Source organism: Hyperoodon ampullatus (genome assembly GCF_949752795.1).
Source record: "Hyperoodon ampullatus genome assembly, chromosome: 3".
NCBI lineage: Eukaryota > Metazoa > Chordata > Mammalia > Artiodactyla > Ziphiidae > Hyperoodon > Hyperoodon ampullatus.
Window position 1 is genome coordinate 103,859,220 of NC_136916.1, and position 26,666 is coordinate 103,885,885.

General features: G+C 38.6%; 1 protein-coding gene and 1 pseudogene across 2 annotated transcripts; both read left to right on the forward strand.

Annotated features, from left to right (window-relative positions):
* Positions 1-1,169, forward strand: LOC307050259 (glutamate dehydrogenase 1, mitochondrial-like; annotated as a pseudogene). The gene has a single exon. The product of its transcript is annotated as a glutamate dehydrogenase 1, mitochondrial-like (transcript).
* A 7,337-nt stretch (positions 1,170-8,506) lies between these two features.
* LOC307049595 (olfactory receptor 11H4-like) lies at positions 8,507-9,538 on the forward strand (the record flags this gene model as incomplete). Its single annotated transcript, XM_079699143.1, is given in 4 exon segments — positions 8,507-8,867; positions 8,870-9,142; positions 9,145-9,228; positions 9,231-9,538. Coding segments are annotated over 4 exon segments (1,026 nt in total).
* Positions 9,539-26,666: the final 17,128 nt, after the last annotated feature.

Genomic DNA, 26,666 nt, shown 5'->3' on the forward strand with positions numbered 1-26,666 from the left:
ATGACATATAAGTGTGCAGTGGTTGATGTGCCATTTGGGGGTGCCAAAGCTGGTATTAAGATCAATCCCAAGAGTTATACTGATAATGAGTTGGAAAAGATCACAAGGATATTCACCATGGAGCTGGCAAAGAAGGGCTTTATTGGTCCTGGCGTCATGTGCCTGCCCCAGACATGAGCACAGGCAAGAGGCAGATGTCCTGGATTGCTGACACCTATGCTAGCACCATAGGGCACTATGATATTAATGCCCATGCCTGTGTTACCAGTAAGCCCATCAGTCAGGGTGGAATCCACAGATGGATCTCTGATACTGGTCAGGGAGTTTTCCATGGGATTGAAAACTTCATCAATGAAGCTTCTTACATGAGTATTTTAGGAATGACACCAGGATTTGGAGATAAAACATTTGTTGTTCAGGGATTTGGTAATGTGGGCCTGCACTCTATGAGATATTTACATCATTTCAGTGTTAAATGTGTTGGTGTTGGTGAATCTGATGGGAGCATGTGGAATCCAGATGGTAATAACCCAAAGGAACTGGAAGACTTCAAACTGCAACATGGAACAATCCTGGGCTTCCCCAAAGCAAAGATCTATGAAGCGAGCATCTTGGAGGCAGACTGTGACATACTGATCCCTGCTGCCATCGAGAAGCAGCTGACCAAGTCCAATGCACCCAGAGTCAAAACTAAGATCATTGCTGAAGATGCCAAAAAGACCGAAAACTCCAGAAGCTAATAAGATTTTCCTAGAGAGGAACATCATGGTTATTCTAGATCTCTACTGGAGGAGTGACCATATCTTACTTTGAGTGGCTGAAGAATCTAAATCATGCCAGCTATGGCCGTTTGACCTTCAAATATGAAAGGGATTCTAACTACCATTTACTCATGTCTGTTCAAGAGAGTTTGGAAAGGAAATTTGGAAAGCACGTTGGAACTATTCCCATTGTACCCACAGCAGAGTTCCAAGACAGGATATCGGGTGCCTCTGAGAAAGACATTGTGTACTGTGGCTTAGCTTACACCATGGAGTGCTCTGCCAGGCAAATCATGGGCACAGCCATGAAGTATAACCTGGGATTGGACCTGAGAACAAGCTGCCTATGTCAACGCCATCGAGAAAGTCTTCAAGGTGTACAATGAAGCTGGTGTGACCTTCACATAGACTGGACTGGACTGCGGCTGACTTCTTCACTACCCTCTTCACCTCTTCATCTGCAGACCTATCACAAGTTTACATGTAACCGCAGAAATCTCTCTTTCATGACTTAATAGATAATGGACACCATTCTCAACAAGTCAATCCAAATCAGCCCCTTAAGAAAAAAATTTAGGGGACCACATATAAGCTAATAAGTGATAGTAGAAATTAGCTATGTCAGAGAGCCATTTGGGCATTTTGCCTTTAAATACAGTCTTTTCCCTCTGTCTGTGCTGCCTTGCTCCATGGCTGTTTCCCAGCACAGTCAGCTTTAGCCCTGGGAAAGCTCCTTTTGTCCAAGAGTAGTCAGTCACTTGCCACTTCAGCTCTGGACAGATCTATCAGGTGCTTTGACACATTTAAGAAGGAGGTATATGGCATTTTCAGGAGATAGCATGGTCCTCAAGTGAGTTATTGGTATTTTACATCAGCAAAATAACTCAATTTTACAGGTTACAAAAAAAAAAAAACTTTCTCTTTATGCATTTTATTCTTTTAGAATAAAATAAGTACATGCTGCTGTAATAAAATTGCCTTTAGGGCTTCCCTGGTGGCGCAGTGGTTGAGAGTCTGCCTGCCGATGCAGGGGAAACGGGTTCGTGCCCCGGTCTGGGAGGATCCCACATACCGCGGAGCGGCTGGGCCCGTGAGCCATGGCCGCTGAGTCTGCGCGTCCGGAGCCTGCGCTCCGCAACGGGAGAGGCCACAACAGTGAGAGGCCCGCGTACCGCAAGAAAAAAAAAAAAAAAAAAAAAAAAAAATTGCCTTTAATCACTTAACAAGCCTAAACTTGACTCAAGCAGTGAATGCCTGTAAACATAATAAATGAAAAAAGCTAATATTTTTATAACATAAAACAGTATCATTTATAACTTGACAATTGCATATTGTCATCCAGCAAAAATAAAAAGCCCGGCAGAGAATTAAGTTATCTTCATACCTGCAAATGATGGAGGCTATTTTTGTTAAGACTGTCGGAATTTACTAACCACAATTATGACATATAGTCCAAAGAATGCAATAACCTCCTTATCATGTTAATTAATTGTCCTCTTTTGAAGATCTATTGTGTTGACTAATTGAACAATAATTCAAGTAGAGTGTCCCAGAAAAAAAACCACTTGTGCTCCCTCTTTGGAGTAAGTTTGGTGGCTCTGAGCATTGCCAATGGTCCTGACTCACCCTGACTTTGTGTCCTCATTTAGAGGCCTTGTCTTCTGCACATGGCTTCATTCCCAGTGGGCTGGAAACAATCTGGGGTTGTGTTTTGTTTGGGAGTTGTTTGGCCAGGGCCTTTTGAACAGTAGTGTCTCAGCGAAGTACTTGATAATATTTATGTAAGAATGAGCTTTTCTTTTTTTAACAATAATATCCTTTCAGAAATTTCTACCTACTTTGTAACTGCATGACTTAACCTGGTGACAAAAGCAGTTTTTTAAAAGACTACCTTTTCCAAAAAAAAGAAAACAAACACATGCAACCCAATGTTCATTGCAACACTATTTACAATAGCCAGGTCATGGAAGCAACCTAAATGCCCATTGACAGATGAATGGATAAAGAAGATGTGGTACATATATACAATGGAATATTACTCAGCCATAAAAAGGAACGAAATTGGGTCATTTGTAGAGATGTGGATGGATCTAGCGACTGTCATACAGAGTGAAATAAGTCAGAAAAAGAAAAACAAATATTGTATATTAACACATATATGTGGAATCTAGAAAAATGGTACAGATGAACCAGTTTGCAAGGCAGAAATAGAAACACAGATGTAGAGAACAAACGTATGGACACCAAGGGGGGACACTGCGGGGGGGATGGTGGGATGAACTGGGAGATTGGGACTGACATATATACACTAATATGTATAAAGTAGATAACTAATAAGAACCTGCTGTATAAAAAATAAATAAATTTAATTTAATTTTAAAAAAGAAACATGAGCAATAGAGAAATAAAAAAAAAAGTTGAATGGATAAAGAAGATGTGGTATACATATACAATGGAATACTACTCAGCCATAAAAAAGAGTAAAATTTTGCCATTTGCAACAACATGGATGGACCTGGAGGGTATTAAGCTTAGTGAAATAAGACAGAGAAAGTCAAATACTGTATGTTATCACTTATATGTGGAATCTAAAAAATAAAACAAATGAATGAATATAACAAAACAGAAACAGATTCCCAGATATAGAGTACAAACTCGTAGTTACCAGTGGGGATAGGGAATGGGGGAGGGGCAAGATAGGAATAGGGGTTTAAGAGGTACAAACTACTATGTATAAAATATATATATATATTGTATATATTGTACAGCACAGAGAATATAGCCAGTATTGTACAGCGCAGGGAATATAGCCAGTATTTCATAACAACTTTAAGTGGAATATAATCTCTAAAAACTTTGAATCACTATACTGTACATCTGAAACTAATATAATATTGTAAATCAACTATACCTCAATAAAAATAAAATTTTTAATTAATTTTTTAATGCAAAACTAAGAAAACAAACCAAACAAATGAGCTAAAGGTCTAAATAGACACTTCACCAAAGAAGTCATACAGATGGCAAATAAGCATATGAAAAGATGTTCCAAATCATACGTAATCAGAGAAATGCAAATTAAAACAATAATGAGATACCACTACATACTTATTAGAATGGTCAAAATCCAGAACACTGACAAGATCAAATGCTGGTGAGGATGTGGAGCAACAGGAACTCTCACACATTGCTGGTTGGGAATGCAAAATGGTACAGCCACTTCAGAAGACTATTTGGAGGTTTCTTACAAAGTTAAGCATTCTCTTACCATATGATCCAGCAACAGCATTCCTGGGTATTTACCCAAAGGAGTTGAAAACTTAGGTCCACACAAAAACCTGAATGCAGATATTTATAGCAGCTTTAGTCATTATTGCCAAAATTTGGAAGCAACTGAGATGTCCTTCAGCAGGTGAACAGATAATAAACTGTGGTACATTCAGCAATGGAATATTATTCAATGTTAAAAAGAAATATGCTATCAAACCATGAAAAGACATGCAGGAATCTTAAATGCATATTACTAAGTGAAATAAGCCAATCTAAAAAAGGCTACAGGGCTTCCCTGGTGGCGCAGTGGTTGAGAGTCCTCCTGCCGATGCAGGGGATGCGGGTTCGTACCCCGGTCTGCGAGGATCCCACATGCCGTGGAGCGGCTGGGCCCGTGAGCCATGGCCGCTGAGCCTGCGCGTCCGGAGCCTGTGCTCCGCAACGGGAGAGCCCACAACAGTGAGAGGCCCGCGTACCGCAAAATAAATAAATAAATAAAAATAAAAAAGGCTACAAACTATATGATTCCAACTATGACATCCTGGAAAGGGCAAAACTACGGAGACAATAAATATTAACTCTGGGAAAGGCACAGGCCTTTCCACAGAGTTTCTCATGATTGAAACCATACCGCTCACGGTTTGCAACTTTCCCCTCAGGAAAACATTAGTGACAGCGAAAGGAGGAAATGTTAAAAGTGCTCAAACCACGAGATTAAAAATCGAAACACCGAAATGATGCGGATGTTCACGCCTCAGTACCTCAGGGTTGACCAGCCTGTCTCCTCACCTCCCCACAGGAAAATGCCAGCTCAATCCTGCTCTTCCTCCACAGACGCCCGGGCGCCCTCCTGTGGCGGAGACCCGAGTGCCTGACGGGCGCGCTGACGTCACCATGCGCGGGGAGGCGGATTCCCGGGCGGGGCGGTGGGGGGCGGATTCCCGGCGCCCGACCCTAGCGGTCTGTTAGCATCTCCTGTCAGCGCTGCTGCTCTCCAGTTTGAGGGGAATGCCAGGCTGCTGCCCGGCTTGCCTGTTTACTGCGCCAGCACTGCGGTGTACAGCCCTGAAGCATCTACTTTTTTTCCCCTCATTTTTCCCCTACGGTAATAAATCCCACTATGGAGACCCAAAAAGAAAAAAAAAAATTAATGCTTGCCGGGAGTGGAGGAAAGGTGTTGGAAAAATGAGTAGGCAGAATACAGAGGATTTTTAGGGCAGTGAGAATATTCTGTATGTTACTATAATGATGGATATGTGTCCAAAACTATAGAATGTACACCAGGAGTGGACTTTGGGTGATTATGATGTGTCAATGCAGCTTCATCCTTGGTGAAAAATGTACCACTCTGGGGAGTGATGTCAATAAAGGGGGAAGCTAGGTATATGTGTGGGTAAGGGATATATTGGAAATCTCTGTGCCTTCCTTGCAGTTTTGTTGTAAACCCAAAACTGCTCTAAAAAAATGGTCTTAAAAAAGGCTATAGACTTCTATCAGAAAATATAGTAGATATAAATGATCTCCCCCAATAAAGAACTATAAGTATAATAAAATATGTACTATACCAGCCCAATGATGACACATAAGAAACAAGATACTGTGAGAAATAACATAAACGATGAACAGGTCAGATCAATAAATAAAACTTCCAATTTCAGAATAAAACACCTTTGAGGATCCTAGATTCCAAGGCAAAAAAGGAAGCAAAATAAATTATTTTGTTCTAATTATATAATAAGAAAATGTAAATCAAAGAAACAAATTTTTACATAGCATGATACTTCAAAAAGAATTTATTCAATTAGGTCCCCCATGATTTTATCTAAAAATTTATTTTTTACAACTTTCTTTAAAAGGTAATATGTGGCATAAAATGCATAAAACACATATGTAAAGTATAATGGGTTAATGAATAATTATAAAGCAAATATCCAATAACCACTGCAAAAGACAAGAAATAGTGTAAACATTCCATATATGAACATAGAACATTTATGTTCATTGGATAAAAAGTCACGCACCCTCTGTAAAGCCTATCTGTAAAATGAACAGTTAAAATAGATCATCTGCATCATTTCTTTCCAATTCTTTGATTTTATGATTATTAGGGACCATCTTTCTAAAAGCAAACTCACATTCCAGGAGTAATCAGGTGGTATACTTTTCTCTCAGACTGTCTGAGAAGACAACATACCAAGTGAAGAACATTTGGAAGGAAGCTATTTAATCAAGCTATTACGCCTGAGGTGGGTGGACTGGTGAGCTGACTGGTTGGCTGGTTGGTTGGTTTCTTGTATTGGAAAGGAGAGTACGAAAAAACTGGTCCCTTAGGCTTGTCCTCATATAATGATTTATAAATCCCAAAAATGTGAGGAACAGTGTGTTTATGGCATAAAATGGTGGATAGTCCATTCTAATACCCTAACAATTCCCAGCAAATAATTTTGGAGGCTTTAAAGGGTGGAGTTATGAAGAACTTAATGGAGTCAGTTTATTCCATCAGTGGTTAAAATAAAAGTTGATTACTTTGGCTTTTCTATTAAGCTTCCCACCCTTTGATCATCTCAGTACTTATCTACATTTTCACCAAGGACTTCAGGAAAAATAATGTTGCTGCTAATAAATCTTATAGGGTATGTTGACAGAAAAGATTAAATGAGATGTGAAGTTGTCAGTATATAATGGAGAGTGTCCTGAACTGTTATTCACACTAATCAGACTTAGCTCATTTTTTCAGAAAGAAGGACAGGAAGCATAGATCTCATGTTTCTAGTTTTTAGTTTAAATCTGTGAGCTTGGACTTAATTCCTGACCTGTAGCAGAGAAAATGATTTATTTATGCTTTGTAAATAACAGTCTGGGAATCATTTATTGAGCACATTATTCAGTGAAGGTGGTAAACAGATATCTTTTGAATTCAACATTGATTGGAAAACTGGACAGCTTTGAACTTGGATGCTCAATTTTCCTTTTTTATGCTTCCTTAAAAACCACCAACAGGGGACTAGTCCAAATCTTTTTTCCTAAGTATCATACATGATCCTTCTTTCAAATTCTCTATTCTTCTTTTCCTTTCAAATTTCTTATCTCCTATCCTTAACAAAGTTATGACTGGTGACTTCCAATATACAAGGCAGGAGATCTGAACTTAACAAGAAAACTCAATATTGAAACTATTATTTTTAAGACTCAATCAGTGCTTTTTAAATATTAATCAATTACAAGATTACTCTGTTGTTTAAACACAAAGATTTATACATTTTTGTTCAATTTTTATTTGTTTTGTTTTGTTTTTTTGCATATGTGGGCCTCTCACTGTTGCGGCCTCTCCCATTGCGGAGCACAGGCTCCAGACGCGCAGGCTCAGCGGCCATGGCTCAGGGGCCCAGCCACTCGGCAGCATGTGGGATCCTCCCAGACCGGGGCACGAACCCATGTCCCCTGCATCGGCAGGTGGACTCTCAACCACTGCGCCACCAGGGAAGCCCTGTTCAATTTTTAAATGCTACTGAAAAGTACATGCTTGTCCAAATGTTTGAAAATGTCCTCTCTTCCTTTTCAGAGAACAAAATTGATTTTACCAGATAAAATTGCAGATAAAACCCCATTGATCTCAGATCCCTTTATTTGTTTTTATCATCCAAAAATACTTACTAAATGAACTAAACCTCTGCATTGAAACACCATTTTCTTTATCTAGGTAGGATCTGAATATAAAAAGTAAGATAGTTCATTTTTGTATAGTATGAGTAAAAAATATAAAAATAAACACTTATAAATAGGGATATTCTTAAAACAATATTCTCACATTCTTTAAAGCAAACATTTATGATATACTGGGGCTTTTGTATTTTTTTAGGCATCACTCAACTGGTTAGAGTGATATTTTAAAAGAAACTTTTAAAGGAAAACTTAGAAACAGCCTTGAGTCTTGAGTGTAGTGATGTCTGTCACAATTAACTCAGTTGATTAGGCCATTCTGAAAAGCTAGCATTCTGGAGTAATTTTTATCTCCACGTGTAAGTCAACTAATTCTGTTCTGTTGCCAAAGGCTTAGCTCAACCTCAGACCAGCTGTCCTCAAAATAACTGTTGTTGTTGATTTTAACAAGTTATGCTGAATAAGAGAAAGTGGATGAGTTTGTGCATGAAGACCCATAATCAACTTTAGAAAAACAGACCAAAATCAGAAAGGGTCTTCTTAAGGATCAAAATTAAAAAGAAAGAAATTTATACCACTGGTTGTACAAAATGATGTGGATCTTGCTGCATTGGTTTCTAGCAAAATAATACTGAGATTTAGATCCACAATCAATTCAAAATAAGGTGAGATTTAATCCCACCTGGTTTCAAAATATCATATTCAATATTTTCCTCTAAGGTTTAAGTTCCCTTTCAAAAAAATCCTAAAGATATGTAGGAAGCAAAGCAACTTGGGTTACACTCATGTCTTTCTTCTTCATAGATTTAAGACCCATGAACAGGTCAGCAACACGCATTGTGACTGAGTTTGTTCTCCTGGGATTTCCTGGTCACTGGAAAACACAGATTTTTCTCTTCTCACTGTTTTTGGTGGTTTATGCCTTGGCTTTGCTGGGGAATGGAGCCATTACCTGTGCAGTGAGATGGGACCCACGACTACACTCCCCCATGTACTTTCTGTTGGGAAACTTTGCCTTCCTGGAGATCTGGTATGTTTCCTCCACTGTTCCTAACATGCTAGTCAACATTCTCTCCAAAACCAAGGCCATCTCATTTTCTGGCTGCTTCCTCCAGTTCCATTTCTTCTTTTCCCTGGGCACAGCTGAATGTCTCTTCCTGGCAGTAACTGTTGATCATTTGCCATCTGCCACCCACTGCACTACCCCACCATCATGACTAGGAAGCTCTGTGGAATGCTGGTGTCCCTCTGCTGGCTCATTGGATTCCTTGGCTACCCAATCCCCATTTTTTTCATCTCCCAACTCCCTTTCTGTGGACCCAATATCATTGATCACTTCCTGTGTGACATGGACCCACTGATGGCTCTGTCCTGTACTCCAGCCCCCATTACTGAATTTATTTTCTATACTCAGAGTTCCTTTGTCCTCTTTTTCACTATTACGTACATTCTTTGATCTATACCCTGTTGTTCAGAGCTGTTTTTCAGGCCCCTTCTGCAGCTGGCCAGAGAAAGGACTTTTCCATCTGTGGTTCTCATTAGCTGTGGTGTCTTTTTTCTATGGGACAGTCATGGTAATGTATGTGAGCCCTACATTTGGCATCTCAACTTTGATGCAGAAAATTCTCACACTGGTATATTCAATAATGATTCCTTTCCTTAATCCCCTGATCTACAGTCTTCGTAATAAGGACATGAAGCTTGCCCTGAGAAATGTCCTGTTTGGAATGAGAATTAGTCAAAATTCACAAGCCAAAGATGTGTCATACTTCCAGGTTCCAATGAAGAATAAGGTGGAGATGTGCAAGTTCTTTCAATGGTCTTTTGTCCTCATTCTGAGTAGTTAGAGGCCATGGTTTTTTTTCCTGGAAGTGTGCTCATCTTAAATACCTATGATGACTACTCAAACCTTAATTCATTGGATTTGGACATGCACTAAAATTTTTTTAAAGGCTGTCCTTATTGAAATGATAAGATGGGATTGCTATATGAGGGAAACTAGAATTTCCTGAAAGATTTTTTTAAATAAATTTGTTTATTTATTTATTTATTTGGCTGCCTTGGGCCTTCATTGCTGCACATGGGCTTTCTCTAGTTGCAGTGAGTGGGGACTACTCTTCATTTTAGTGTGCGGGCTTCTCCTTGTTGTGGAGCACGGACTCTAGGCACCCGGGCTTCAGTAGTTGCAGCATGCAGGCTCAGTAGTTGTGGCTCACAGGCGCTATAGCACAGGCTCAGTAGTTGTGGTGCACAGGCTTAGTTGGTCTGCGGCATGTGGGATCTTCCCAGACCAGGGCTTGAACCCATGTCCCCTGCATTGGCAGGTGGATTCTTAACCACTGCACCACCAGGGAAGTTCCTCCTAAAAGATTTATTATAAGTTTTAGGACAAGTCTAATGACTTTTACCAAATGGCTAAAGGTACAGTGACTTTTTTAACATTTTTATTTAAGTATAATTGATATACAAAGACTGCACATGTTTAATATATTTTAAATGTGCAGTGACTTTTTTTGCCTTTTGCAAAGAGTATCCTTTTTTTTAAATTGAAGTATAGTTGATTTACAATGTTGTGTTAGTTTCTGGTGTACAGCAAAGTGATTCAGTAATACATATATATACATATTCTTTTTCATGTTCTTTTCCATATGGTTTATTACAGGATATTGAATATAGTTCCCTGTGTTATACAGTAGGACTTTATTGTTTATCTATTTTATATATAGTAGTTTGTATCAAGGTGCAGTGACTTTTAAAAACCATGAGACCTTTCTATAATCTTTAAGAGACACTTCTTTCTTATACCTGGTCTAACAATCTCATCTAAATACATGTTCTCTCCTTACCAAGTAAAGCTTTAGTCCAAGTGCCTTCTAGATAACACTTAAGATACACAATCACAGAATTTCCTTCCACTTTCTAACAGCATCCAGAGAAAATCTCTACTCCCTTCAGTTCTCCCCAAAGTCAACTAACACAAACCCAAATCATATAATAAATCCCTTCTAACATCTTTCTACTGAGATGCCCCATGTTCCTCATGGCATATGTTCTCTCACTTTGCAAAAAGCCAATAAACCCATCTTTGTTCAACTACAGGTGTGTTCGTGAGGGTCTCTGTTATTGGAAATCAACATTAGTACAGTATCTAGCATAGAATAAGTGCCCAAAATGTTTATCAAATACCTTTATCTCAATTTTTTACTAATAAAATAATGCGTAGTTGTTGTAACAAAGTCAAGCAATGAAGAAGTGTATAAAGATGAAGGATTTACCATCTTCATTCTCATCTCCACCAATCCTTCACTCTGCTCCTCAGAGGCTACATATCTAAATTCCTCTGTCTGGTATTCAGCACGCTTCACAACATGGCCCCACTGTGTTTGTTTTCCATCGCTTCCCAACACGAACCCTCAGCTCTAGTCTGGCAGTCACTTAACTACTCCAACCTCTGTCATCTCCACACCCTTGTTGAGGCTGCTCTTTAAACCCAGAGAGCCTCACCTCATCTTCTGCTGTGCAACTTGAGAAAGGTACTTAACACTTAGATTCTTAGGGTCTTATTTTGAAAAATGGGCATATAACATATTTTTAACAATGTCATAAGGATTAAATGAGATAATTTATGTAAGGACAATAACACAGTAAAAACACACAGAAGATTCTCAGCACATGTTTTTTCTGCTCTCCTTCATATATATATATATATATATATATATATATATATATATATATATATATATATATATATATATGTTTGTTTTTTTTTTTGTGGTACGCGGGCCTCTCATGTTGTGGCCTCTCCCGTTGTGGAGCACAGGCTCCGGACGCGCAGGCTCAGCGGCCATGGCTCACGGGCCCAGCTGCTCCGCGGCATGTGGGATCTTCCCGGACCGGGGCATGAACCCGTGTCCCCTGAATCGGCAGGCAGACTCTCAACCACTGCACCACCAGGGAAGCCCCTTCATACCTTTTATTTTATTTATTTATTTATTTATTTATTTATTTATTTATTTATTTATTTATTTATTTATTTATTTTTTGCGGTACGCGGGCCTTTCACTGCTGCCTCTCCCGTTGCGGAGCACAGGCTCCGGACGCGCAGGCTCAGCGGCCATGCGCGCAGGCTCAGCGGCCATGGCTCACGGGCCCAGCCGCTCTGCGGCATGTGGGATCTTCCCGGACCAGGGCACGAACCCATGTCCCCTGCATCGGCAGGCGGACTCTCAACCACTGCGCCACCAGGGAAGCCCCTTCATATCTTTTAAATCTGACCATGGATAATATGCTAGTTATTCTGCTGGATTTTTACTATGCTCATGCAAACCTTCATTGCCAAATAATACATATATATATGTATATGGAACTAATGCCTTAGGTAAAGTACAAACTCTGGAGTCAGACTTACCATATCCTAGCTTGTCTGCTTGCTTTGTGACCTTCAACATGTTGCTTGAATACTACAAACTTCAGCTACTTCATCTGTAAAATGGATAATAATAACAGCTATCTTATAGGGTTGTTATGAGTCAACACTCATAAAGCACATAACATTGTGACTAGCAAACAGTAGAGCTCAAGAGACATCAGCTAAAAGAATAAATATTTTCTAACTCAGTAAAATATCATGGTATCTTTCAAAGTCGATACGTATAATTTTACATCATTCTGTTTAACAGGAACATTGTGTTCCATTATATGAACATATCACAATTTATTTACCCATTATTCAATTAAGATGCTTTATTGTAGCCAATATTTTTCAATTAAAACAATGCTGCAAGGCTTCCCTGGTGGCGCAGTGGTTGAGAGTCCGCCTGCCGATGCAGGGGACATGGGTTCGTGCCCCGGTCTGGGAAGATCCCACATGCCACGGAGCGGCTAGCCCCGTGAGCCATGGCCGCTGAGCCTGTGCGTCCGGAGCCTGTGCTCCGCAACGGGAGAGGCCACAACAGTGAGGGGCCCGCGTACCGCAAAAAAAAAAACAAACAAACAAAAAAAACAAAACAATGCTGCAATAAATGTCCTTGAATATAACTCTCTGTACAGCCACATCAGTATTCCATAAATTAGAGGAAGGATTTCTGGGAAATAAGATTTGTATATTTTTAATTACAACAAATACTGCTAAACTAGGTACTCCCAAAGAGTGTATTACTTTTCGACAAATAGTGCTGGGACAGCTTGATATCCACATGGAAAAGAATGAAGTTGGTCACCTACCTCATTCCACCTACAAAAATTAACTCAAAATCGATCAAAGACCTAAATGTAAGATCTAAAACTACAAACCTCTTAGAAGAAAACATAGATTTCAATCTTTGTGTCCTTGGATTATGTATGTTTTAGATATAACACCAAAAATATAAGCAATAAAATTAAAAATAAATTGGACTTCATCAAAACTTTAAAATTTTGTGTTGCAAAGGATACTATCAAGAGAGCCAAGGTCACAGAATGGGAAAAAATATTTGCATATTATGTAACTGATAAGAGTCTAGTAGCCAGAATATATAAGAACACTTACAACTCAACAATAAAAACACAAACACAACTCATTTTTTAAATGTGCAAAATATTTGAATAGACATTTTTCAGAAGAAGATACACAAATGGTCAGTGAGCAAATGAAACACACTCAACATCATTAGTCTTTAGGGAAAGATACATTAAAACCACAGTGAGATACCTCTTCATACCCAGTAGCATGGCTAGAATCAAAAAAACAGACAACACCAAGTGCTGGCTAGGATTTGGAAAAATTTGAACACTCACACATTGCTGGCCAAAATGTAAAACGGTGCAGCTGCTTTAGAAAACAATTTGGCAGTTTCTCAAATAGTTAAGCATAGAGTGACCATATGACCCAGCAAGTTCATTCATAGGTGTAAACCCAAGAGAATTAAAAACATATTCACACAAAACATGTATATGAACGTTCATGGCAGCATTATTCATAACAGCCAAGAAGTAAAACAACCTAAATCTTCATCAACTGATGAATGGACAGCAAATTGTGGTATATACATACCATGGAATATTATTCACCCATAAAATGAGTTAAGTATGACACTTGTTACAACACGAATGAGCTTTGCAAACATTATACTGAGTAAAACAAGCCAGACACAGAGGCCACATATTTATTATAGGAGTTCATTTATATAAAATGTCCAGAATAGGCAAATCTATAGAGACAGAAAGTAGATTAGTAGTTGTTAAAGATTAGGCAGGGGGAAAAATGGGGAACGACTGCTAATGGGTATTCACTTTCTTTGCAGGATGATGAAGATGTTCTAGAATCAGATAGTGGTGATGGTTGCACAACCTTGTGAATATACTAAACCTACACTTTAGAAGGGTGAATTTTATGCTATGTAAATTATATCTTGCTAAAACATTTGTGTGGGAGGTCTCATTTTCCCATAGCTTCCCCAGCACTGGATCTTATCACGGTTTCTCATTTGTTCGCCAATGTGAGAGGTAAGATTAGTATTGTATTAATTTCCCTTCCTTGAATTTAACATTAAGTGCCACAAGAGCTTATGAAAATGAGATATCAGTGTATGCTGTAGACAGAAATTCATTCACGAAGGAAGCTGTGGCTGATCGGTGGCTTGAAGATAGGAAAGAGAACAAACATGTGCTGAGAACCTCCTAGGTGTCTTTTACTGTCTGTGGTCCCTACAAAAATTGTCTCATTTAATCCCTGTGGCATTGTTACAAGATATAAGTTATACCCATTTTACAAAATATGACCCTAATAATCTGTGTTATTTTTCTAAAGCTGCACAGCAGAAGATGAGGTGAGTCTCTCTGGGTTTAAAGAGCAGCCTAAAGGTGTGGAGATGACAGAGGGTGGAGTAGTTAAGTGACTACCTGACTAGAGCTGAGGGTTCGTGTTGGGAAGCGATGGAAAACAAACACAGTGGGGCCATGTTATGAAGGGTGTTGAATACCAGACAGAGGAATTTAGATATGTAGCCTCCGAGGAGCAGAGAGAAAGGCTGGTTAAAAGGAAGAGGAGAGCAGAGCCCTAGATAACATCCTTCATGACTTCAGGCATCCATGACATCCAAATCTGCACCTCCTCTATTTCAACAAATCTCAACACCTCCGTCTTCACACCTCCTCTCAAATCTTCCCAAGAAAAGGAGTAACTGACAACAAATTACTGCTGAGGCTTTTGAAGGATGAATTTGTGGAACATTAGTATTTTTCTCCGTTATTTTTGTGTTGAGTCTTGGAGATAGTTATTAGATACTGAATGTACAATTTCTGAGGATGGAAAATTGTGGGAAAAGATAAAACCTATCACAATGAGAAGTCTCACTGACTTATTCCTCTCTTTGTCATTTCTCCACTTTAGCTTTCTAAATTCTCTAAAATCTTAGCCCTACAAATTTTCCTTTTTCCATGGTCTTACCTAGCCACTTGTGTTCTGCTGCCTTCTGGTGCTTGCATTGTATGCCTAAGTATAAAACAAAGAACTTCAACCCACCCAAACATTACATGTAAAGGAGGATAATGGTTAATTGAATATTCTAGTTAACTGAAGACTAACCAGAAAAATCTTTTTGATAATGAGTATTAAAACCTTTTTAAAGTGTGTTTGCCCACTTTTGGACTCTGGTATGTTAAAATGATTTAATCTTTCACCAACTCAGGAAGTGTAGTATGTTGGGACAGGCAGTGAACAGGCAATCAGACCATTGGCATTCCAATCCAATCCCATTCTACCACCAACTAGCTATGTGTCCATAAACATATGACCCAGCCAGGGTCGAAGGGTATATGTGAGGTGGCAGGAAAATCAAAATTGAAGAGAGCACACTGGTTATAAGGGTACTGCAATAATCTAGAGAAGATATAATGGTGACCTGATCTAGGACAGTGCTTCTCACAGTATGGTCAACAACAAGAAATGAACAGAAACTGAGAGGAAACTTTAGAAACTTTTATAGCAATTCAACATTATTGTAATATCCAAGCACATGATCAACAGACTCATCTCCTTGAACAGGATATAGGCTGTTTGGGTGTGATAGTACTATCTGCACATACTAGTCATGCACAATAGAACCACATTAAAACAGGTGATATTTTAAGGTTTGCTTATCAACTATAACCCAAAGTGTGTAAAAATTGAGAAAACATACACATATTTATTTTTGTATCTTGTTTTCACAATACTTTAAATTTTAATGTATAGTTCAATATTATAAGTTAAATTTAGGAAATATAATTTATATTATTTATTTTTTTAACCCTAATTTGTCTATGGCAAAACAAGCTTTACAGAGTTCCTTTCCGAGAAAAGACATAACCTTTCTGATGGCAGCCATAGTAGTAAACCAAATGATAACAATGGAAATGGCTCCCAAGAAATGAACTGAGTTCATACTAGTTTAATCAGAAGTATGAACCCTCATATATTTTTAATTATATGTATAGCTATAATTGACCATGAGGTGCTAAAACCACAATGTTTTATTTGCAGAGATATATTAGCTAATGAAACTATCAAACATAAGAATTTTATATACAAAACATAAAGAAATAAGTTCAAAACAAAAGTTTTTTTAAAGAAATATTATTGAATTAAAAAGCAGAAAAAAGTAAATGTTCAATATTCCATTGAACATTTATAAATGTCCTTCTTATAAAAAAGCATTTTGAGTTGCTAAAACAAAGAACATATACAATTGTTGAATCATTAGGGAAAGACTGTGTCAAAGATGCTTGCTAGCAAATCTTGAATGAATCCATGGCAAAGAAGGTAGCTCAGCTACCACTTTTCAATGACTCCACAGCTCAACATATTAAAGAACTAGACCACAGAATGAACAAAGTTAGCAAAATTATTTTCCATGCAACTTGATGTATACACAGCTACTGCTAAAATGGCAATTATTTTTGTATATGTGCAACTTGAACATGATGATGATAAGAGGAGGAATTCTTTTTTTCAGCTTCATTCCTGAAATAAAAACAATTAGCTCTAAATGGGATATATCTATGAATGATTACATTGTCAACAAATGTGTTTAGGGTTTAAATTTTGAGTACGTATATTCTGATGATGCAGCTGCAATGATAGGAAAAGATTCTTTAGCAGTTACCCAAATTAAGGAGTGTATTCCATACTTGCAAATTTGATTAGTTATTTTAGCTCCCCTAAAGACTAACTACTTATATGGTTTGACGAAAGTGAGTTTCTGGAACTTAAAGCTGAAGAATTCTGGTCCTGGCTATGATGAAATAGCTACTATCAGATTAATCTTCCCACCATAAATAACTATAAAATTTGGGCACAATATAAAAAACAATTGTTTGCAGGCATTGTACAGTAACCAAAGCAGGGATAAAATTCTTTAGAAGGGGGAAGCATACAAGATAAGCCCCACATTTATTCAGGCTTTCTCTCTGGGGACATTTTATGGGCTATGGTACAGGGAGGTGGAGCCCAAGCAGGGAGCCAAAGTCTCACTGGGCAGAAACCGCAGAGACAAGAGTTCCAGGCTGTTGAGCTAGCTGGGACTTAGGGGGCAAATGTCATGAATTTATGGGATGATATAACAATGGAAAATATGAATGAGTCTCACTTTGAAAATATATCAGTTATTAACTTTTTAGAAACTCAAAATTCAATATTAAGAAAACAAACGTCACAGTTAAAAATGGGCAAAAGATCTGAATAGACACTTCCCTGAAGAAAATATATGAATGGTAAATAAACCCATGAAAAGATGCTCAACATCATATGTCATAAAAGAAATGCAAACTAAAAACATGAGTTACCATTACACACCTATTAGAATGACTAAAATCCAAAACACTGACAATAACAGCTGCTGAAAAGAATGTGGAATAACAGAAACTTTCAGCCAGCCACTTCAGAAGACAGTTTGGCAGCTTCTCATAAAGCTAATTGTACACTTACCACATACCCAGCAATCGTACAACTTAGTATTTACCCAAGGGATCTGAAAACTCATGTCAATACAAAGATCTGTATATAAATGCTTATAGCAGTTTTATTCATAGACAGTAAAAGCTGGAAGCAACTAAGATGTCCTTCAACAAGGGAATGGATAAACTGTGGTACATCCATACAATGGAACATTATTCAGTGACAAAACAGAATGAGCTATTGAATCATAGAGCAACATGGATGATCTTAAATGCAGTTTAAAAAGTGAGATAAGAACGATCCACAGGACTACGTACTGTATGGTTCCATTCATATGATATTTTGGAAAAGGCAACACTATAGGGAGAAAATGTATATTAGTGATTGCCAGGGGATGAGGGGGAAGGAAGTGGTTGACTACAAAGGTAATGGACAGGGGAATTTTGAGGGTATAGGGACAGTTTTGTATTGTACTGGGCTAGGTGGTACATGACTCTATACATTTGTCAAAATTCACAGAAAAAAAAGTGAAATTTAATGTACGCAAACTAAAAAAGAATCAACCAGAATGTAGGGGAATCCCAAGATTGAATGCAAACTGTGACAAAGGAATCAAACTGTGTTACAATATGTGAACACGACTGTGCTAAACAGAGTAGAGAAAAGGGAAGCTTACCTAAGTAACTTTGCAAAATGGTATTTTCTGACTGGAAATTATCAGGCTAAAGCTAAAAGCAAGTGTATACAAACCCTGTACGCTAGTTGGTAATTTTTTTTTTTACATGGCTGTGGTTAACAATTCTGAAACTTCTTCACATCTAAACTTGGGTTGAAGAAATAAGTACATGAATGGTGGGTGGGAGGAGACAGGTTTCTCACTGTCTGTATTAGTTTCCTATTGCTACTGTAACAAATTACCACAAACTTAGTGGCTTAAAACAACATACATGGGGACTTCCCTGGTGGCGCAGCGGTTAAGACTCCACCTGCCAATGCAGGTGACACAGGTTCAATCCCTGGTCTGGGAAGATGCCGCAGAGCAACGAAGCGCATGCACCACAACTACTGAGCCTGTGCTCTAGAACCCGTGAGCCACAGTTACTGAAGCCTACGTGCCTAGAGCCTGTGCTCCGCAACTGCAATGGGAAGCCTGTGCACTGCAACGAAGAGTAGCCCTGCTCACCACAACTAGAGAAAAGCCCGCACGCAGCAACGAAGACGCAATGCAGCCAAAAAATTTAAAAAAAAAATTTTTTTAAGACTGTTTAAAAAAAAAACATAAATGTATTATTTTATAGTTCTGGAGGTCAGAAATCCAAGACTTCACTAGGCTAAAGTCAAGGTATTAGCAGGACTGCTTCCTTCTGGAGGCTCTAGGGGAGAATACATTTCCTTGACTTTGGCAGTTTAGAAGCCACCTTCTTTCTTTGAAGAATGGCCTCTTCCTCCATCCTCAAGTCTCGTAGCATAGTATCTTCCAACCTCCATCTCTCTCTCTCTCTCTCTCTCTCTCTCTCTCTCTATCTATCTATTTCTCCTTTAGTCATCATATTATTTACATGTCTTTGACCCTCCTGCCTTCCTCTTACAAAGACCCTTATGATAACACTGGCCCATGTAATTACAGCTAATACAGTATAACCTTCCCCATCAAAATATCTTTAGCTTAATCATATATGAGAAGTAAAGGAACATATTCAGCCTATCATACTTTCACAGAGGAAAGTTACAGATGAGCAAGAAAACAAGGCAAGAATAGACTCTGTATTACTAGTTAGTATCAGAGACATCAGTATGAATTCGTACTTATCTTAATATATATGCAGGTGAATAAATATAGCATTATAAATATGTGTGTATATATGGCATACTATACATGCATATACATTATGCAGCTCTGTCTGCTGAAAGAGCCTGGCAGCAATAACATCCCAGTAGCACCTCCAGCACCTGGATCTTGGTTTGGCCATCCTTCAATAAAAGGTACCAGAACTCATTGGAGAAATGACTAATTCTAGAACTGGGACAGATAAAATGCAAGATGAGCTGGAAGCATCTTGTAAGACCAGAAATAAAATAATACTTAAAAAGCAAAAAGATAAAGACATGTCAAAGTGATACAAGAGCTAAACTGAAAAACCTCACAAGGCCAAAACTGGAACAATTTGAGCAACAAAATAAATAATGTAGTACTGGATTATAACTATGCAATTATAAGTATGCTATAAATATACATGAGTCCGTACTGAAATAAATAAATGATTGAAAAAATAAATAAATTAGGGGAAAGAGACAAATTTTCCTTACAGAAGAATTCCAAATAATATAGATAGATATTCCCTCCTCCAGGAGGTAGAGCTTAATCCCCTTTTTCTGAAGGTGGCCTAGACTTAGTGACTTGCTTCCAAAGAATATTAGGGAAAGGGGGAAAAAAGTAACTTTACAGTGGAGAAACCTGACAAACACAACATCAACCAAGTGATGAAGGTTAACATCACCAGTGGTATCATATGGATACCTTGTCCCCTGATATGATATGACAAGATGGGCACGTTACTTTTGTGGTATCTTTCCCTAAAACCCATAATCACAGTCTAACCATGAGGAAAAACATTAAACCTAGATTGAGGGCCATTCTACAAGAAACCATGCCCAGTACTCCTCAAGACTGTCAAGGTCATGAAAAACTTAGAAACTGCCACAGACTCAGAGGGGACTGGAGAGGGATGACAACTAAATGTAATGTGGTACCCTGGACTGGATCTTGTAACAAAGAAAGGACATTAATGGAAAGCTAGTAGAGTCCAAATAACAGAGTTCTGTTACTAGTAACACACCAATAATGGTTTCTTAGTTTTAACAAATGTACTATGTAAGATGTTAACCATGGGAGAAATTGGGTGACGGATACACTGGAATTCTTTGTAATTATCTTTGAAACTTCTGTAAATCTAAAAGTATTCCAAAATAAAAAGTTTATTTTTTAAAATGACTTACCGGGCTTCCCTGGTGGTGCAGTGGTTGAGAGTCCGCCTGCCAATGCAGGGGACACGGGTTCGTGCCCCGGTCCGCGAAGATCCCACATGCCGCGGAGCGGCTGGGCCCGTGAGCCATGGCCCCTGAGCCTGCGCGTCCGGAGCCTATGCTCCACAACAGGAGAGGCCACAACGGTGAGAGGCCCGTGTACCGCAAAAATACCCAAAAAACCCCACTAATATTGTAAAGTTCCATATTTTAAAGTTCCATACACAGAAACAAACTCAAAGTTTTCATTTAAAACTTGGAAAATATATTATTTAGAAATGTTATGGAAATTCAGTATTTGCTATATTTTAATTTGTTATAATTTTAATCATATTACATATTTTTTCTTAGAACATAAATAAAATAATGAATTTTTCACCAAAATCTATAGAGATGCCTCCAAATTCCTTCATGTTTATTCGACTGTCAGACAAACATCATTTTCTTATGTATCATTTTCCAAGCATTGCCTTAAGGGACAGCAAATCTGTTCAGCCAATAATTCTCCATAACACCTTGTGGAAATTTAGTTACTCTAATTTAGTTCCTCTTCCCAGAATTGTTCAAGAAGATGAATATATTTATAGCTTTGAAACTTTATGAACTCTAGAAGGTTGGTTCTACATCAATACAACCTGTCAATATTATGCTGATTCTTTTCTCTCCTCAGCTCTTTAAACACTCTGTTCCCAGGCAATCATCTCTATGCTTGATAACAGTACTTACTATAACCACTAACTCAATGTCTTCCTCGGTTTAATAATATTTTTCTCATATTTCTTATAATAACATATGCCCTCATTTTAAGGTTTGACTTTGGCTGCTTATTTCTTCCTAGAGACTTGGAGGATAACTAATGTTAAAATAAACTATCACACTAGTTATGTCCTTGTATTTGAGCTACTAGACATCCAACAGAAGTGCTTTACTTGGATTAATGGATTAACACAGTTTTATCCTCAATTATACATTTTTCTTTAAAACAGGCAAGTATAAACATTAAGTATATGAAAAACTAATTTAAAAATTAAATCTAATCACCTAAAAAGAATAGGCACTCTACACACTAACCTTAACTATTAGAATTTTAGTCCTTCCTGCATGATCTCTTCCTGGGTTTAAATAAGAACACATAATTCCTTTCACTTTCTTACTTTGACAAAAGAATCCCACAAAACAGCCTGGTATAGTGTCAAAAGCAGTAAACTTAGTGTCAGTAGACCCAGATTAAGCCCAGATTTACCATTCATTAGCTATATGACCCTATTCATCTTAAAGCACTCATATTGCTATATCCAATACTAGAGTAGGTGTTCAGTCAACATTTATGAACTTAATCAGGAACTGAGTCTAGCAGAAACCAGTGAAGAAGTAAAAGAGACCTCCTCTTTGCTTGCCATATTATGAATTGGGCTACAGCAATAAGCAAGTAAATAAAAGAAAAGGTATAGCCCTCCCTCCCAACTGTTCAACCACCTGGCAGGGCAGAGGAAATGGCCTGCGCCAGGGAAGAAGCACAAAGAGAAGCAAAGCTGGACAGGGCGAAAAGACTGGTAGGCTTACACCCTGACTAAGATTCATAATCTCCTGGGATGCATAGTTTTCCCTGACCACACTGGTAAACCACATACTCTCACATCTAGTGGGGTCATACCCTCAAATCCCAGCATTCTGGATCTACTTCTACATTCATCTGATGGAATTCTGGTTAACATCTTCTACAGCCACCCTGCCCTGACCAAAGATAAGCAGGACTATATAGTCATTTTGTTTACCTTCTCTATCCATATAAACACGTAAAATACATGAAAAAACATGTGAGAGAGGCCACAACAGTGAGAGGCCCGCGAACCGCAAAAAAAAAGAAAAGAAAAAAAAGAAAATGATCCCTGAACCTCTTTTAAAAATGTGAGAACCTGATCTTCTAAATATAAACAACAACAACAAAATGTGTTCAGAGAATTATAATCAACATCAGAATGTTTACTCATTCAATATTTATTGTGTGTACTATAAGTAGACACCATGGTAGAGTTAGGGACACATTCTAGAAAGACACAGAAGAGTTCACAATCTCTTGGGCGATATATATAATAATTTACAAATCACTTATATATTACATAGTGATAGCAAATATATACATATGGTTGCTTTATCTAGAATGCAGTTCTCAATGAACACTGTTGAAAGTATAGGCAGATTTCTGTGTCTTTCTTGGTCTTGTCTCAAGACATAGCCTTGTAAGCAAATTTATCTGTAGGATAACAGCTACCCTATCATTCGGTATAAAAGTCACAATTCAACACTCAAACAAGTGTTTTCCAACCTGGACCATAATTGTGGTGTGGTCAAAGAGTGTTGGTAATAAGGCACTCAAAGCCAAGTCTACTATTGCATTGCTTCTCCAAACGTGAGCTTGTACAAGGACAATTTCCTTTAGCATTATCCATTTGTTCAAAAAGAGGTCACACAAATGTGCTTGTGTTTGCCAGAGATATATTTATTCTCTATCATAACTTTAAAACCATACTAAAAATAATTTTTAAATGTCATTTAAAAATATAACCCAAGAAGCCAACTTGAAAAGGCTACATACTCTTATGATTCCAAGTATATGACTTTATGGAAAAGGCAAAACTATGGAAACAGTAAAAAGATCAGTGGTTGTCAAGGGCTAGGAGAGAAGGAAAGAATGAATAGGTGGAGCACACAGGATTTTTAAGGCAGTGAAACTACTCTGTATGATACTATAATGGTGGGTACAAGTCATCATACATTTGTCAAAACCCATAGAATGTACAACATCAAGAGTGAACCTTAATGTAATCTGTGGACTTTGGGTGATAATGATGTGTCAGTGTGAGTTCATTGACTGTAACAAATGCACCCTTCGGATGCAGGATGTTGATGGTGGGGGAGCAAGTGTGTGTGTGTGTGTGCGTGTGTGAGGGCAAAATGTGTATGGGAACTCTCCGTACTTTCCCCTCAATCTTGCTGTGAACCTAAAACTGCCCTAAAAAATAAGCCTATTTAAAAATACTTTTAGGGTCTCTCTGGTGGCACAGTGATTAAGAACCCGCCAGCCAGTGCAGAGGACACAGGTTCGAGCCCTGTTCTGGGAAGATCCCACATGCCATGGAGCAACTAAGCCCGTGCGTCACAACTACTGAGCTTGCGCTCTAGAGCCTGCAAACCACAACTACTGAGCCTGCGTGCCACAACTACTGAAGCCCACACGCCTAGAGCCCGTGTTCCACAAGAGAAACCACCGCAATGAGAAGCCCATGCACCACAACGAAGAGTAGCCCCCACTCAACACAACTCGAGAAAGCCTGCACCCAGCAACCAAGACCCAAAGCAGCCAAATAAATAAATAAACAAAAAATTTTTAAATAAATAAAATAAAAATACTTAAAAAATGTAACCCAATAATGATTATTGTCAAAAACTGTACAACTAGTGTTTTTTTCCCCTTTGGGCAGTGACAAACAGAAGCAGACACAGCAAGTTTTCCACAAGGCTTTTTGCTATAGAGGAGTCTGTGCACCAAAATGTCAAGGCTCACACTCCTCAAATGATAAGTTTTTCTTCTACTCCCATCATTCACCAGGTCCATTTTGGATACCTCAGCCAGAAATCTCCCTCTCTGCTAGCAGGAACAAAAAGCTCCAGGCCACACACAATAGTTGGTAAAATCTAGAAGAAGTTGGCGCTGTTCAAGCTGCCTCAGTGAAACCAATGCTCTAAGGATCCCTATACCCCCAGGCCTAATCCAAAGATAAGTTGTTTTAACAGATTAGAAAAAAAAGTTGAAGAAGGAGAGTCATAACAGAAAAACCTAGGGTCCCCAGGCACCAGTTTAAGACTCTCTGCAGCAGCTCTGCTTTGGTTGATTAAAGCAGGAGTTGGAGGCCCCTGAGAGCCAATTAAAAAAGGAAGTTAGGATGAGGGAGGGAGAAATGATTCCAGCAACTACCAATTAAAAGTGAATGGATCCCACAGCACGAAGGGACGGTGATTCAAACTGTTGCATCAGCCAAGTTCCAGCACCAACTCCCTGAACATGAAGAGAGAGCAAAGGGGAGGGGTGAAGGAGGGGGGCAGAGGTGTCCCACACTCTGGCGAGCTTTCACTGCTTATCTCAAGTGAATACACACCTGACAATTAAGGCGCAAGCGGAATCTCTTGATTAGCCATGCAGAAAACCCCAAGACCATGCCATAAGAGGGACAGGACCTGTAGGCAGGGAAACATGCCCAAAAGTTAGGCAGGATGCTGCTGACACAACAGACCTGCTGCCAATTCAGAACTAACTGCTCTTGTCAAATCAGATCACACGTGACTCACTGTCCTTTGTGGAGAACAATGCTACTTCCATCACTATCCCTCCCCTCCACCCTGTACTTGTAAAATACCTGATGATTTTTCAAGCATGTTCACAAATACTACTTCAGTGATTGTCACAAACAAAATCCCTGTGGGTTCTGTCGAGTATGTGTTAGTATTTTCATCTAGGAATTTTTAAAAGTTAATGCTGAAGTTCAAGAGACCTAAGAGCATAAAAGCAGTATTATTTGTATATTTTAAGTGATATGCCACTAAGCTTATATATACATAGAATATCTCTTGAACAAAATGTAAGAAAATGGAGCGGTTACTACAGCAAAGGAACTAGGGGTCAGGAATGGAAATGAGGCTTTCTTTTTTCTGTTAGCTTTTTTGTAATTTTACAATTTTACACTATTGTATATATAATTTCCTGAAATTAAATGAAAAAGAAAGTTACAATTAGGGAGCAGAAAACCACAATCCAATTCTCTTTCCGTATAATGCTGCCTCCCATGTTGGGTAAACAGGACAGAACAGTTTTCTTTCTCCTGTATCTTGCCACTTATTCCCCATTCCATCACCACCATCCACATGTATGTATACACACACAACTTTCTGTGAGAATTTCCCCATGATTGCCTGGTCAATGCAAATCTGCCAGGAGCTGAGGGTGTGCTGAAAACCAACAAAGTGACAGGGAAATTGAAAATGTGATCCTGGCTTATAGGAAGAGTGATCCTAAATGATACATTTCATTGGGGGAAAAAAATAGCATTTTTGTTCAAATATTTTGAGAAAACAGAAAAATAAGCTAGCACTTCAGCATGAAGGATCAATATTAGAAAGAATGAAGGCCACAAAATCTGCCAGTATTGGGAACATGGTTCCCTAATACTCTACAGCCTGGCAAGTCACTGACAAAAAGGGAAGAACTTCTTTTCCTGGAGATCAAGGGAGATTTCTTGGCCTGATACAGAGACAGGTTCCCACAAGAAGAAAGGTGAGAGGCTATATGACACAATGGGAAATGCAGCTATGCACATCTAAAGATAAAATATATAAATTAAGTTAATGGAGTACTGGAAGACACTGCCTCTCAGGTCACACTCAACACTAATACCCTGACTCTACAAATCACAGATGTAGGTAGATCAGTAAGTAGAGAAGGAAAATGCTGACAGAATCCTGACACCAAGAGGCAGTCATTACCACGGACTAAAGTAGGAGACTACCATGGGAACAGAATGCATACTCTTTTAAAATGTATTCAATGGTTCCATGTGAATTATTGAGCACTTGTGTCAGGTACTGAGCTAGGACTTAAGACCATTAAGATGAGTACCTTCGAAAAGTTCACAGCCTATAGGAAACTGGCAAATAATTAAAACACAGTAAGTTCTCTGAGAGTATAGAGACAGGCACATCAAAATCGAATATGCTAAGGACGGTTTTACAAAAGAGGTAATGTTTAAGCTGAATCTCAAAGGGCAATCAGGAGCTCTCCAGAAGTGAAGACAACACATTTCAAGCAGAAGGAATCACATGTGCAAAAGTGCTGAGGTATGAAAGAGCATGGAAATTTCCAGATATTAAAAATATGCTGGGGTTGCCATGCATTAGCATTATAAGAAGAGGGCAGAAATGAGGTAATATAGATAAGCAGACCAAAACGTGATGGCTGTGGCCCATGTGAAGGAGTGTCTTACTGG